Source organism: Haplochromis burtoni, unplaced genomic scaffold (assembly GCF_018398535.1).
Source record: "Haplochromis burtoni strain Fernald_Lab_line unplaced genomic scaffold, NCSU_Asbu1 Contig_126, whole genome shotgun sequence".
NCBI lineage: Eukaryota > Metazoa > Chordata > Actinopteri > Cichliformes > Cichlidae > Haplochromis > Haplochromis burtoni.
In genome coordinates this window covers 1,430,933-1,447,562 of record NW_024582487.1, presented here as the reverse complement: position 1 = coordinate 1,447,562, position 16,630 = coordinate 1,430,933, and the positions used below count along the sequence as shown (strand labels likewise).

Here is a 16,630-nt window from a genome sequence, read left to right as displayed (position 1 = left end):
ATTTGATTTGATTTGATTTGATTTATTCACCATTCAGTCAGTGTTAAGTGGTTTAACAAGCAAACAAGCAAAAAATGTTCCTCTAAAAATGGCCACACCCAAGGACAGGACTAAAAGTGAGTGGAAAAAGCATCCAATATCCAAACACAAACTTTAACCCCCCCTCATGAAATCCTGGAGAACTGTTGTTCAAAATCATTTTAAGAAATTAAAAATCTTTTTCTATGGAAGCAAAATGGAAAGAGAGGAGAGTGACTCAAGACTATTAATAGTTAGTGAATTATGATGTTGAGTTTTTCCAGACATTTTTAAACAAGACCAGGTGAATTGAAAATAGGGAAGAAGTGAGTAAGACCCATGAGGATTCATGGGCAGCAGAGGATGGCTCATTCATCTGTTTCAGAAAGATTGTATAGAAATCTTTGAGAAAATGACATTTGTGTCGATTTTATTTGAAACTTTGTAAACCTTTCCTTATGGATTTATGCTGTCCATCACAGTTAGGAATCTTATTTAATGTAATGTCCATTTTGTAGCTATTACGCACATTTCCAGTGATGTGGTAAAGTGGGGTCTACTTTCAGACTTATCGAAGATTGCTACGAGTCAGTCATGCAAATGTTTTGTAAGCCCACACATCTTAATTTGAATAGTAATTTCCTAAATAGTAGCAAAACCTGTGTTAGTGTTTGAGTAACATAACAGAGGCCAGAATGGTTCCACCAGCTGATATACAGTACTAGTCAATAGTTTGGATCCTCTTAGCCTGTCCAAACCTTTCAGTGGTTCTTTATTGTCGAATGAGGGTGAAGAAGTTTGTAAATGTCTGTGTTTGTCTCACTTTGGACTCGGGGTGTCCCCTGGTCTCTCTTCCAATTTGTTAGATGAGGATGCTGGATTACCAGCGCAGGCAGCCAAACATGAAGTGAAAAGCAATTCAACATAGCAAGTGAAAACAAAGCTCTCCCACAGGACATCAACTCGAAAGTTGACGAGAAGTTTTTTAGCATAAATAATGAAATAATAATGGAATATCAAATATGGGACATTAATAGTGTAAATAATGCAATGTAAGAACAAAAAATAGCCACTCTGAAGCTTAAAAATCTGAAGCTTCGGTCCATCAGAAAAAAAAGAAAAGAAATGTCTTTAAACCTACCATTTTGCACCAACTTTCACATACAAGGAAATAAAAATCAATAGCAGAGGCAGAGAGACCATTTTATAAACCCACAGCAGCAGAAACTAGAACTGAATCCTGCAAAGCAAGGATTCAAATGCATTATATGAGTGTATTAATGGGAGGTGGACAACTGTGTATAACATAGCAGAAATGTAAGATGAGGTACAAGAATGATGGGTATGAAATCCAACCCACTGAGCCACAAAACCATGAATTTAAACACAATTTGCTCCAAATTTAATGAGTGCACAGGCATGAAGTTGTACTTTAATCATTTCTGCTGTCGACTCTGAATGTGCACACAAATAGAAAGTAGTTCGGGCAACTTTCTTTTTTCTTTTTTTTCAGGAAAGAATAAAGCTTACACTCACAGCTTTGTACACAGAGCTGCAGGTGTCATCATTATTTTGAGCCAAAGTCCACTTTGCTTTTAACCTTTTAGCTATCCGGGGAACACTTGTGCTGAGCATGCAGACCTTGTTTCAGCGCTGACCTGCTTAATGTTTAACAGCATAACCAGTGAGCGTGTTTACCCGCAGCCTGATTCCCATCACAGTTAGCAGTCCGCTTCAACCTCTGCCTAACGTGTTTACATGCAGGCGGTGATTTTCTAAAAATATTCCCGAGATACGCATACGTGACATGTCAGGATTGTGCAGAAAGTCGAATCTTGTTGGAACACATCTGAAATAATAAAAATCCTTTTCTCACGTCTGAAACCAGGCAAATTCAAAAGAAAACAGAAGAATAAGGCATGAGTCAGCAGCGAGGCCAAGAGATTATAAACGTTGGGAATAATTATTTGAAAGTAATGCAGGACCCCTGTGAGGGCCACACTGCCTTATATTCCAGGAAATATTGAAGTGTGAGTCAGTGCCTGATTTTCGTGTCTTTCTTTACTTAAATAAAGACATTTTCACCAGAAGCTGAAACAGAAAAAGCAGGCGGAATCCTCAGGCCCAGCTATTTAATATGCATCTACGAAAATTATAATAGAAATGTGCTCAAATTTTTATTATTGTTATTATTACAGTAATAACAACAATGATCTTGACGGATTTAAAAATGCTTTAAAATTCTCATTGGAAAACAGGTGTGTTAGTTACATCCCAGCCTGAGCAGTGGTGAGGTTACTGGTTTTATATTGTTGAACACTGACTCTTAAGTACGAATCCTGGGACGTTCCAGTAGAGAGAAGATGTACTGAGCTGCAGGACCAATTAACTTCTAATGTCATTCTCTTTGCTGCAGTTCAATAAATCAATCATGTGATGAAATACACCCTGCAGCGTTGAGATATTTAAGATAAAATGTCATAAATCACCCAGCTGGTTTGAAAAGACCTCCCACTGTTCTGCCATCTGACTCTCGACCTCCATTATTCTATAAGGTCAAGTCAGCAGACTTATAGCAGTATGATTATGTTAATAATGTTTGAATATGAAATGAAGGGGGGGGGGGAGGGGGAGTTTAAAAAACACATTACTTATTCACTGAAAGATTTAATGATTAACTGAAAAGCAAGTCAACAGAAAATTAATGAAAAGCTAATCTGAGAATAGAGTAATCCATTAAGTTAAAATGCCAAACAAAAATGAAGTGTTTGGAGTTTAGGTAAAAGCAACAAAGCTCCAGTACAGATCACAAGTACAGAGCTGAAAATTTCATGTTAATGGCTGTAAACACAAAATCACTCATAATTTGGAAATGTGGCCCTGAATGTTGTACCAATGTAAAATCTAGTATTTTTTTCTTAATGATATACATTCATCTGTATGTACAATTTCCTCAATGAAGCTGATCTAATGTAAGGTGATATCTAATGATTTTATACTTAATACTATTTATGATTAATTATATTTAATATAAAGCTGACTGTTGAGTAGCAATTTTCATGCGTGTTGAATATAAAATGGTAATCTGTTAATTAACTAGTAACTAAGACAATTAAAGTACACCAGTTCCCTGCAGACTGCAGACATTTGTAGTAACTGCTAATCATGTCTTGATGACCATTTAAAAAAGCTAATTCTATTGATTTATGAAAAGTATTTGTGTTTTTCTAAGTATCTGTTTTCAACATTGCTCATAAATGTTTGTCTGCAACTCTCTATCTAATTTAAATATTAAAAAAAAGGTACTCGGACTGAGTCTGATATAATCATTTTGGACAAAACGTTCGAGCTTTGTGAGTTATATATTGTCTGACTTTAATCTTGATACATTTATACAATATGCGCTACACAGTGAGCTACACAGTGAGCTACACAGGTCTGATACTCTCTCACAGGCTTCTGAAAGAAATGTATCTGTGGCCGGAGCTTAGTGAGATCGTTTTTGTAGACTGATTATTCTTGGTGATAAATGTGCTACAAATGGATTGACTGATTTTTCTATTTTTTTGCTCTATTTTATACAATTCCAGCAGTTTAAAGAAACAACATAACAAAAAAAACTTATTCATGCATTTTTTGCTTCACCAACGAATACTTGAAGATAATGCTGATATTGAGATACACAGTCTGTAACTTGATAGCAGGACTTCTTTCAGTGCTTTCTAAACACAATCCATAAAAATGTATCATTTCAAGCTGTTTTTACCTGAAACTTGTAACACTGCCTGCTTCAGACAAGGTTATGTGTCATTATAGTTACCAGGGTGATCTAGCCAGGTGTCATCTTTGTGACATTGAAAACTCTGACTTTAAGCCTTGCATCTGTTGCTAGCTCATTATTCACAGTAAACCCTTCAGGCAGTTCTACAGGAGAGGAAGGTCTGAGCATCTTTGCTTAGACCGCTGCTCCTACAACCTGGACTCAGATAAGCTGGTGAAAATTGAATAATGGAAGACAAAAAGACTGCTTGGGCAAAACTGCTCTGTAATCACTCGGACCATGCAATCAGCCATGAACTTTTCTTTATACTAAAGTATTCTAGAGTCAAATGTGAGGCCATCTGTTCAACAGCTAAAGCTGGGCTTAAATTGGATCATTGCAAAAGGACGATGATAATAAACACAGCAGCAAATATGCAACTGATGGCTGAAAAAAACAATCAAGGTCCTGCAATGGCCCAGTCGGTCCAGACCTCTGCCCGACTGAAATGCTGTGGCAGGACCTTAAGAGAGGTGAGCAGAAATGAATGCCTGCAAACATCAATGAAGTAAAGCAGTGTCATAAAAAAGAGGCAACATTTCTCTACAAGATTTCTCCTTATAAGACAAATTTGACTGAAATATGAAGGAAAATATCACGGAGTATTCTTTTTACCTTTTAGGATCCCGTGAAAACTTTCTTTGTCATGTGACTGTTTATATATATTTATTAAGGCAAGAAATAGCTGCAGGAACTTTTTCAGTATTTTCATATTGAAATGAAAAGTTATAAGTCAGGATCATCCCTAGTTTGTTAAATGCCCTTTAATTCTAATAAAGATATATCAAAATCAAACACGATTAAGACGATTTAAACCATTTGCTTTGACAAGCATGTCAGCATTGTTTGTTTGGTCTATAAAGAAACGGCTTTCACAGTTTGTTGTGGATGGCTGGCCTGGATAGAGCCCTAATTTCCTCCCCATTCAGCACATTTGTGCTGAACTGCAATGCCAACTGCGAGCCAGGCTTCACCGATACTCTTGTAGCCAGATGGGAGCAAATCCCTGCAGTCAGGTCTGGTGCAAAGCAAGAAACAATGGGAGTTGAGGATTAAATTCACACCAATTTAATGTTGCTTTTCCACCTGTCTCTACCGCTGTTGTGCTGTCTTTAATGACTTTATCTTCATGACCGCTTATCAGAAACAACACCAGAGGCGGGGCTGCACTTGAAAATGTCAGCTTTCAAAAACCAAACCCACACACAGCATTTCAAAATTCAGAGCAGATAAAAATGATTAACTCCATCTTCCTCTCTGCAGGAGTGGGTGTACACTCACGGACAGCAGATCCGACAGCAGCAGCACTGCCTGTCTGTCTCCACCACGTTCCCTGCCTCCCAGGTCCTGCTGCTGCCCTGCAACATGGCGGATGGCAAACAGGTCTGAGCACATACACGCATACACTTGGAAAGACACACACAGTCGAGGAAGACAGGTGGTGCGTATCTGCTGGCGGGTCATAACCGTATATCATATGGCTGATAAATTAATCTAAATGTTAATTAATCTGAAGGCAAATTTGTCTAAAGATGATTGTTATACACACACACATACTCGCACTAACACGCACACACACACACACACTCTGCAGGAGCAGATGCTTGACAGTTTTTTGGACAGGTAGCTAGAAATACAGACACACATACACACTCGCTCTTGTCATTACCTGACCACTGGGCACCTTGACGGCGTCCCAGAAGCTCCTGCAGCACAGAACGACCTGACAACCAATAAATCACCTGAGAGAGAGAGAGAGAGAGCGATGGAGAGAGGCACAGGTGGAAAGGTGAAGCTAGACAGACAAAAAAAAGATGAGGAAAATAGAAAGGCAGAGGGACACAGAGGAGAGGAAGTTAAGGGAGAGGTATTGCAGAAGATTAGCTCATTACACCCCACCAACTGTTCAGTCTGCATGGAAAATTCTGCAAAAGTGCGCCTATGTGTAAATGTTCATCTGTGTGTGCGTGTGTATTTGTGTTCATCCCATCTGGATTAATGGAATCTACTGGACACGTGGGCAGGATCAGACATTAAAAACCATGTACAGGTGCTAGGGTGTATGATTCACTCAGTGTTCGTCATTGCTCTTATTATGCATTATTTGATCCATTAGTCATTGAAGCGCAAAAAGCGGGGAAAAAAGGAGAGACAGGAAATTGAAGTAAAAGGAGAGGTAATTAGGGGAGCGACCAGGGGCTAAAACCAGGAGGAGAAAGACTAAAGGAGTAAGAGAAGAGAAATGGAGGCTGAAGGAAATGTTGATGTGTGATGATAAAAGAATAAAGGGTAAATACTAATAAAAGAAAAGAGAATGAAGGGAGGAAAAAATTTGGATGTGAAAGGAGAAAAAGGTAAAGAAAAGAAAAAGAACAAACAAATGACCTCGTAGGGCAGCCGTTCATCATATAACACGTCGCTGCAGCACACAGCGTACATCAACAGAAGCCCAGAGCAAAAAGTAAACACAATAAATCAAAATAAATCTTGTCACAGGATTCAAGAGTCTTTGTGCATTTGTTCACTTAATTCCTCACCTGAAGAACAGTCCGCCCCATTTTAGGCTTTATGAGTGAGGCTCAGGCTTCTAGGGGTCTGCATATTTTTATACCTCAGCAGTAAGCTCCCCTGTGGCAGCAGCAGCAGAAGAGGATGTGCTGTCACCAAACGAGACAAAAACTTCAGATACAATAGATGTGCCAGCTGAGGGAATCTGGGGAGAAAGTTGTTGCTCTTCTGGATTGTTAACTGGATGTGACTCTGATGGACAGGAGCGTACTCTCCTGCACGTGTGCTCTTTATGGAGACACTCTCAGTACACTGGGGAGAGGGGTTTGGAGGTAAAGCAAGAGGAAGAGCAAACAAAAAGATCTTTATCAGCAAAACTGATGGAGGAAAGATGGAAAACAATGTTTAAAATAATGAGGAAAGTGGAGAGAAAGAATGACAGAGGTGAAGAATGTAAGGATAGAGAAAATAGAATGATAGAAATACATAGAGGAAGTTAGGAGAGGAGAATGGGAAAGAAATGAAGGAACAAAGGATATGGGAAGGAAAATATAATAGGGACATCAAAGAAAGGAGAGAAAGAAGGAAGAAAGCAAGGTATAGAAAAGAAAGAAAGATTGGAAGAAAGGAAGAAAGAATAGGGAAGGAAAAGAAAGCCCGTGGGGGCATGAAAAGAAGAAAAGAAAAAGAAAGAAGGAAGGAATGGAAAATGATGTGAAGAAAGGAATGAAGGATAGGAAAAAAGGAAGGAAACAGGTAAAGAAGGCAGGGGAAAGGAATGAAGGAAAAAAGATATGGGCAGGGAGGAAAGTGTAATGTGGCATGGAAGAAAGGAGAGAAAGAAAGAAGGAGGGCAGGTGTAGGAAGGAAAGAATAAGAAAAGTGAGGAAGAAACAATAGGAAAAGGAAAGAATGCATGCAGGTAGGTGTAAATGGGACACGCAATGAAGGAAGGACGGTAGGAAGGAAGGAAGCAGTGAATGAAAGGAAGGAATGCTAAATAGTAGGAAGCGAACAAAGAATAAATTTATCGAAATGGTATGGATAAAAGAAAGGAAGAAAGAATTGGGTGGGGAGGGAAGGAAGGAAGGAGGGGAGCTGTATGAAGGAAGGAAAAAAAGATGGATGATGTAAAGAAGGAATGAATAACAAACATGCATAAATGGGGGAAATAGAAAGAGGACATTGACAAGGAAATAAATAAGGTAGCTTGGGGAACTAAATAGAAAAGGATGAATGAAGAAAAAGGAATAAAGAACAATGTGGAAAGGAAGGAAGGCTAAATGGCAGGAAAGAAAAAGCAAACAGAAATAAGGAAGGGAACAAAGGAAGCAAAACCAAAATAGGGAAAGGAACAGTTTGAAAGGAGGAATTAAAGGAAGGAAGGAAGAACGGAGGTTTGTGGCTAATGATGAAGACAATTGAACACAAAAAGCGCACAGGCAGGTGTTTTAAAGCTGGAGTCCTTGAGACTTAAATTAAAGGACTGAAACCACACACACACACACACACACACCAGTCACTGTGTATGTTTTGTTTGTGTTTTTTAGCTGAGTCACTAAAGCGGATCTCTTTCATGTAACTTTTAAACTTTTGTACCGAGACACACACACACACACAAAGTGCTGTTACATGTCCCACTTGAGAGTGTGCATACGTATGTGTGCGTGCGTGTTTGTGTGTCAGAAGGCAGGAAGTAGAGGGATGATAGCTAATTAGAACGGCGATCCACCAAAGAAACAGCCCAGAGCTGACTGGTAGAGAGACTCAGACCCAGAGAGAGAGAGAGGAGAAAATGCAGAGAGGTTAAATTGAGGCTAGAGAAATGTGGGCGCGGTGATGGGACGAAAGACACAGAGGAAGACAGTAAAACGGGGAGTGAGAGTGAGTGGTGAAGACGGAAATAAACAGACCGTGACAGACAGAGAAGGAGAGAGAGGCAGGGTGAGAGAGGTAAAGAGAAGGTGAGAGTAGACCGTTCAGTATGAGAGGGAAAAAATACGTTTGACCTGAGGAGCTGAGAGAATGTAGCCACTTAGATTCGCACTTACAAACACTTTGATTAACATGCGCTGAGTGCCATCTCGTCACTCACAAACCCAGTAGAATAAGCATCCAGTCACATACACTTCCACTAACCTCAGTTTTAGTGACAAACACCTCCTATAGCATACAATTACAACCACAGGCAGTTGCACCACAGATTTTATTTCCTTGCAGATGCACACACATCTGTAGAAGCCCAGCATGCAAGAAGCCTATAAAATTCCTCTTCATACAGTATGGCTATGCAGCCACTGTACTGCAAGGCCACCAGTGCTTCATTCCTCCATGTGGACTGCGAATAGACCAGAAAATAGTATAATAAAATAAGCATTACTCACCCACGCATGACTGCAGGGACGTGTAGGAACACTCACACCAATCAGGAGGGTCAGGGGCATGGATCGGGCCAGTGGTGGAATGTAACTTTGTCCATTTACTCAAGTACAGTTTTAATGTACTTGTACTTCAAGTTTTTATATGTTTTGTTACTTTTTTATTATTTTGCATATTAGAAAAGACATCTTTACTAATATAGCTACCTAATAGTATTAAAAGATTTTTTTGTTAAAAAAAACTTTATTTGTGATGGTTAAACATTCGCTCTGTGAAAGAGGCTATTAGAAGGAGCAGTTTTACCATTTTGCTAAGCACTTTTTCCAACTTGAAAAAAGTTTAAACCTTGGAGGAGTGCCATTTTTCATGTAACACCATCTGCATGGCGTATTGCTGCACATGAGCATCAAAATCAAGCCAGATTTTTTTTTTCTACACTGTGTTTATTTATTATCACATACACTTTATGGTTAAACGTACTGTGTTACACCTCTTCATCTTTGAATTCAGGTGTTCTTTCAGTCCCATTTCCACAGATGTATAAAATCAAGCATCTAGCCATGATGTCTGCTTTTACAAGCATTTTTGAGAGAATGGGTCGCTCTAAAGAGCTCACTGAAAAACAACAGAGGTGTCTCTGTTGTTTTTGTTGTTCTTAGATATTCCACGATCAGCTGTAAGTGGAAGTGTTTAGGATCCACGGCAGCTCAGTCATAAAGCGGCAGACCACTTGGAAAAATCTCTCAGTAACTTGTGTTCCAGGCCTCCTCTGGCCTTTACGTCAGCTCAAAAATGGTGCACCCGGAGCTTCGTGGCATTAGTTCCCATGGCTGAGCAGCTCCTGTAGGTGTAATGTGGAGATGGCTCAGTACTTTTGTACACAATACATAATGAATTGTTCTTTCATGCAGATCCCTGTCCCTTGTTCTTGACACATTCTGTGCCCCCAATTTACTTTTAAGTGAAAGTTCCAAATGAGGATAACTTTGATCTATTTTCAAGGTGCACATATTAGTGAAAGTAAATCTAAACACCATCAAGCTTTCTAATGTATAGAAAACATTATCGTGAGACCAGTGCATTTAAGTGTCTGACCTTCATGAAGGTCAGATCTGCTCTTACGTTAGACTGAAAACTGAAACTTCATTATTATTGTGTTAAAAATAGAAACTTTGTAGTAGGACCTCAGAAGGCAGTGCACTTTTTTCCTTTGCATGTGCACATTTATTATTGATGGCAGACTTAGTTGTCCTCGACATGAGGGTGTGCTGCATAGGTTTCTGGAGGGATGTTCTTCCATTCTTCAGAAACTTCTTTTTTTTCCAGCTCTTATTTGCTGGAGGTGCTGTGTTGCTCTATTTTTATCTTTAAACCCCCAAAAGATGTTCTGTTGATTTCAAGCCAGGCAGCATCCTGGGATGTCAAAGTTCTTCAGAAATTCCTGTGTGAAATATTTGAGGATTTATTGCGAGTGGATACATTTTTATTCTTTAACATTTGAGTGATTTTGCATGGAGTGTGTTTCTTTTGTATACTTAGACTTCCTGTCACACACTTCCGCTTGCATATTTTACAGATTACTTAAAATCTCAGCTTTTTCTGATTTCAGTTTTCCACAGAAGCATATCGGCTTGTGTTAACCAGATATAAATCACAGCTTGTGGTTTTTCTTGAACAGTAGGTTAGTAGTACAACTTGTCACAAGGTAAAAATAGGCAAAAACATTGAAAGAAAGTTGGTCTTTCTGTCACGTCCTTAGGATGTTTCTCTATCACAAATCTGTTTTCTTCCTCTGAGGCACCAGACTGTTTTTTCCTGGAACTCATTTCTGTTCCTGGTGCCATGTCTGTTGGATTAGAACGACAACTTGCAGTCAAATCAAAAAATCGCAGCACTAAAGAGATGGAGTCGCAGATGTTCAGAGTGAGAAGGAGCAGCAACCTTAATATTGTCAGAAAAAAGCAAATGGGCCTCATGCTGGAAATCAGATTTATTTTTGAATAGAGTGCATGAGTCAGAAAATGGTTGGTGTTCACCTCTCTTTTAAAGGTTTGAGTTGTCAAACCTGCCAACGTGTCCTCTATTCACCAAGAGGGAAAAAACACAGACACACAAAAACAAACTAAAAGCCATTTGTTTGATGAATTCACCTGAGATTTAAATGATAAGAAAGTGCAGTGGTGCACTTTAGATGTTTAGATATATTTCCTGCAAATCCATCATTGAGGCTCATCAGTGATCAGCCCCAAATTCATTCTGCAGCACATCGACAAGCCCAAACATCCAGCCTGAGTCATAAAGAACTATTTTCAGCCACAAGAAAAACAAGGAGTTCTCCAACAGATGGTTTAGCCCCCACAGAGCGCTGATCTTATCATCATGGAGCCGGTCTGCGTTTTCACAAAGAGACAGTGAGACAGCCTGAATTCACAGAAGATCTGTGGCATGTCCTCCAAGATGCTCAAAACAAAACCACCTGCCAAGCAGGTGTGCCTGCAGATTTATTATTTCAGTGTTGCTTCCTGTTTGCTGTGAATCTTTGAAAGCATCCTTATCCTTTTCTATTTAGAGCCAAAAACTTTTTTCAAGGTGTTTTATAGCTGATTAGATGCAGAAGTAACACTTGACTGTATTACTTTTACAGCTGCTGTATTCAGCCTCCGGTGGACTCTAATGAGACAAGTTCAGCATACTCCCTGTGCAGATTCTTGCATTTTGCACTTTGTTATCACGCTCTTGTTCTTTTGTGCAATAAAATATAATAAAAATGAAGCTTTATAGTTAAACTTTCTAGCTGGTGACTTTGCTCTCACCCTCTCGTACAAATACGATAATTTCCATTTCCACCCTTATGACACAGTGGCTACATCCATCTTTAATGTACAGTCTCTTACCAGGGTATTTTGATACCTGTAGATTCCTGGAGAAAGGTGATTTCATTTCAGCCTGTGTTGTTCACCAGGTTGTAAAAGACTCCCATCTCCCTTGAGTCATCCTGAAAGGCAACAAAAGGCTTATGAACTTTAATGTGCAGTACTTAAAAGAGAGACAGTGATGTGTAGAGAAAGACCAACGCAACATGTTACTCTCTATAGTCTGCTGGAGCCGACACTAATGAGTTGAATACTAATTAATTTACTTTTAATTATCCCTCCGTCTTTTTTTTCAATTAAAAATCTCGGCGGCCCGTCGCTGTACTCTGATGGGCATGTCATCTTGACAATGCCGCAGCAGACCCACAATGCACTTCTACAGAACAAAGCTGATTTGTGTGTGTGTGGGTCTGTGTGACTGTGTGTGTGTGTGTGTCTTTACAATGCCTCATGAGATCAAGATACATGACAGTGATATGCTTCAGAGGCTCAGCAAATACAACATGGCCGCTCCGAGCCAACGTAAGCATAAAAACACTGATACAAGGAGATAACCACACAAACGTGCAAATTATGAAACACAAAGATACAGATATCACACAAATGGCACACACACACAAATAGTTTCTATTTTTCCCTCGTTTTGTCTCTCTTCTTTTATCTTTTATTCTGTTTTTCTTTGTCTGTCTCAGATGGCTGGGTTTCAGACCCACTGCTAGATAAAAGCCTCTGTTCATGTCTGATCATATCTACTGCTTTGTTTCACAGCTAAAGAATCCAGCTATGAATAATACACACACACACACACACACAGTGTCTGTCTGGTCAAAGAGCCACTGGATTGTTGAAAAAGTCGGGAGACTTCTCCATCTAGTGGTGACTGTGGGGAATCACATGCTGTTCATTGTAAACTGAAAGCAGTCAGAATTTATGAATACCCCTTAATCAATAAATGTAGAGAGTATAATTAGATGTGGAAGTACAACCATAAATATGTTTTTATTACCAGGTGGCTTCAAGTAAAGTTGGTGGAGTCATGTGAAATAGGTTAGTCACTTTGCATCTGTAGAAAATGATTTTAATGAATATTAAAGGTGAGAATAATTTCGCTCCTGACAAAAACACAGCTGTTAACATTAGTCTGAATGATTCCAATCAAACAATACAAACAATTATTGAAGTATTATTTGAGTAAAAAGGGAACAAATATCATCAGTGAAAGCAGTTGTAAGCTATTGAGCTGGCACATTTAATAACTCCACCAGGGAGCCTGAATCAGTGTTTGATTTGTTTTTATTATTAGGATTACTTAAATTACTTTCTTTTTTCATGAACATTTTAACAGCAGTTGAGCTTGGCACAACTTAGAAGTGATTTTTGGAAGAATATTTTACCATTGTAAGATCCTAATCACTTATATGGACATGGGTCATAGACAGGCTGGAGCCCAACTCAGCTATAGGAGTGTGAGAGGTTGAGTACACCCAAGAGCACAGCCATGCACACCTAAGGCCAGTTTAGAATCACCAATTAGCCCGAGTCATGAGTCCCACGAAAACCCACACATCCACAGGGAGAACATGGCCCAGCTGGATGGAGGATATATATGACAATAAATCAGTGAAAATTTGCACTTTTCATACTTGTAAAATCTGCAGACACATGCACTTCTGAAAGTAAAGATTTGATCACCAATAACAGCGTTCAGGATTCAGTGAAGCGTGCTTCTCCGACGGGTCCTCTGATGAGAATTGTGGCGCTAACCTCTGTTTGGTGGTCATCGTGCGGCGTGCGGTTCCTGGGGATTTCTGCTGAAGCATCCTGTTTTTTTTCTTAGATGTTATGTTGGTGTATTGTTAGATTTGGTGGCGGCTGTATAGCCTGCATATTCCATGCTTTCTAAATTACTTCAGTGACTTGAGCGAGGCCTGCCATTCAGTGCCGTGTGTGCAGGTGTAACCCCTAAAAAACGTTTTCTTTTCATTTTCTTTTTTATGCGAAAGAGTGTGACATCAGCTCTGTCATTGTCAGATTCGTGTTTCTCAGCATATTTCTCTGCGGTCATACAGTAATACACCTGCTCAGCAGAGCATGACTGAAGACCTTTTCACAGCTGCTGCAGGTTTCTGCATTCATTAGATCCTCCGAGCAGCTCTTGACTGCAGTACAGCAGCTGGATCAATAGTGAGCAAAAAAAAAATGAAGCACAGAGACAACAAAAAATTAATTTTTGGACTCCTTATTTGTGGTATGTTTTCCACACTAACCAGTAAATGTTTTGTTTTCTAATTTACATGAGATGATAAAGTAGTTAAGATTTTAAACATTTGTTTTTAACTTTTTAAATGTTTTTTTTCTTCATTTTTCCTGCAGCGGTGGCAGAAGTCAGGGACTCACTTGGAGCACCTCGTCTCCCGGTTCTGCCTGGACTCGGAGATGGCTCTGGACGGGATGGACGATTCCCGAATGTTGGTGATCAGCCCCTGTGAACTGAGCGCATACACGCAAAGATGGGAAGTCCCCTTCTCCTGACCCCTGACCATGTGACCTTTACTCCCTCTTAAAAAATGTGCCCTGTCACACTCATCCCTCAACTCAAAGAGAGAATGCTGCTCACACACTGACCATGCATGAGCAATCATGTCACAGTGCTGCATCGAGGATATCTGAATAGAAAGCTGATGAAGACTTTTTTATGGGTCTTTGTAGCATGAAAAGAAATGCAGACCTTTCAGGTATAAAGTCCTGATTTATTTATGAGCTGCACTGGTTTGAAATAATGTTGCTCCAAGAGACGCCGGAAAATTGTGTGGTTTGGAGATTCAAGTGTCTGTATTGGAGAGTGAAAACCAAGTGCACCTTAAAACCCAGAACTTTCAAATAGCTGAGATGGACAAAAAAAACAAACAAAAAATAACAATCATAGAATGTTTCCTGTGTCTTTTGCAATCTGCTTTTAAAGGATGTTTAATAAGCTGGAAATTAAAACCAAGCACAGCTCGAGGTTTTATTTCAGTTGGTCAAATACCTGTCACTGTCTTTACTGCAGCATCCCAGTCGGTTTCTTACTGGGATCTAACCAGAAACTCACCAAAGTAAAGCCCCAGTAAACAGCACAAAATGTGAAATCTTTAGTCTGTCACACCAAGCGGGATGCAATCATCTCCAGTCTGGAATATATCCTAAGGTTTTTGTTTGTTTGTTTGTTTTGTTGCTTGGCTTAAGCTTTCATTTACTGCTTTGGGAATAGTCTCAGTTATTGAGGTTCTCAATTATGAGAACACTTTATGTACAAGTAACCCCTGTGATCCTAAAGCTCTGGCTCCACCCTGCTCTAAATGCTCCGTTTCATACCATTTTTTTCAACGGTAGGCTCTTTGTGATGTTAATGAGAGAGGATATTCCTAAAGTGAGCACAAAAGCCCCACCCATCTTCTGTTCAAACCTTCTGTTTGCAAGGGGCAGCCAATCAGAAGAAGGTAAGCTTACAACAGCAGTTCCTAGTTTTTGTGGCATATGCCCCATTTTAGAAGCTCAACACTCTCGAGAGTTTAAAAAAAACGAGGATGAACGATAACAAAGGATCTTTGTGTGAGGTACAACTCCTCTAATGTTGACCTTTAAAGGTCAGTGCAGCAGCATCAGCTAACTATTTTTGTATACTCTGCCTAGTAAAAGCAAACCCAGTTTCACTTCATATTTTTCACCAGGTTGACAGTGTCCCATCTGCAGTGGCTCTGTGCCCCACCTACAGGACCTGCCCCACACTTTAAGAAACATAGGCTTAAAGGGTGGGTGGCCTTATTAAAGGAACAGGAACTAAAATGGCCTGTTTCAGAGAGGATGAACTTAGGAGCTGTACCAAGTATGAGATAAAGAAAGATTATTTTGAACTATGAATGATGCAAAGCCACCTTAAATGACTACACTGAGCTCAGTGCTCAGAGTAGAAAAGCGCTATATATATATGCCAAAACATTTACCATTTACCAAATAAAAATTAGGAAATGGGAAAAGGAATGCTGACTTTTAGAAAGCTTTGCACCTAAACACAGTCTAGATCTAGAGTAGTTTCTGTATGCCAACCAAGGCTGCCTACTCTGGGACTGCTAGAATTCCCATATTGTTAGTGTTATAGGGTTTGCACAGTGGATGGAGCATTTTAATGGCTTCTTTAAATGACTGTAACTTCCCCATTGAAACTTGGCCTCATGCAGCTCTCTTGGCCATGTGAATAGCTTTGATTGCAGAAATATGAGGAAGAGGATGAAAAGGAAAGAAATAAACAATGAGGGGAGTCACAGTAGGTAACACAAAACCTGAAATTTAGAACACGCCCTGGCTTAACTACAGGATGTAGCATGAAAGCAGACAGGACAGAGCTACAGGTGCAAATATGGACAAACAGTCACACTGGAAAAAAATATGTAAGAGGAAGAACAGCATGAATGCAGCACATGTCAGAATATCTACATGCTGATAAATCAAATCAGCAAATTTCTGATTCCTGTTGCCCAAATGAAGCAGCTGCTTCACACAGCTGCTGTGCATGTGAGACTTTTTATACACAAATGAGATTTTTTCACCATAATTACAAAGTATTGATATTTATCAGGCAAGTTTGGTAAATTAATAAAAATGATGCTATTTAGGGTTTATTTTAATAAATGTGTCCACTCTCGAGGTGTGCTATGATGCAACCAAACCTTTTGTTTTTCTCCTACCTAAGATTATTTCTGAGCACTCTGAATGGGCACGAGGTTGGGCTGGTGGAGCTCAAACCTGTGGGAAGAGTCAAAATCCAAACTGATGTTAACTGCAAGTCTTCTCTAAATCGCCTCTCTGTCTGTTCACACAATGATTTTTAAAAATTGTAGAACTTCTTTGCGGTTCAGTTACATAATGTGTTTGACATCTTCAGCATCAGTTTGATATCCTGTTTGATTCCTGAATCCTGAATAAAGCTTTTATAATGGCTGTTTCTATTTTATTGACATGCTTATTGTGCAAACTGTGAGCTGCTGTTGGTGCA

At 39.5% G+C, this 16,630-nt stretch overlaps 1 protein-coding gene across 1 annotated transcript in view; it reads left to right on the top strand.

The window, feature by feature from the left end:
* The window catches only part of galnt14 (UDP-N-acetyl-alpha-D-galactosamine:polypeptide N-acetylgalactosaminyltransferase 14 (GalNAc-T14)), a 232,178-nt gene extending 215,606 nt beyond the window's left edge, over positions 1–16,572 (top strand). Inside the window, exons 14-15 of the mRNA XM_005929923.3 lie at positions 5,102–5,221; positions 13,972–16,572. Coding sequence (XP_005929985.1) covers positions 5,102–5,221; positions 13,972–14,130 — 279 coding nt within the window. The 3' untranslated portion in view covers positions 14,131–16,572. The remainder of the gene's footprint in view (positions 1–5,101; positions 5,222–13,971) is intronic.
* The last annotated feature ends 58 nt before the right edge of the window (positions 16,573–16,630 follow it).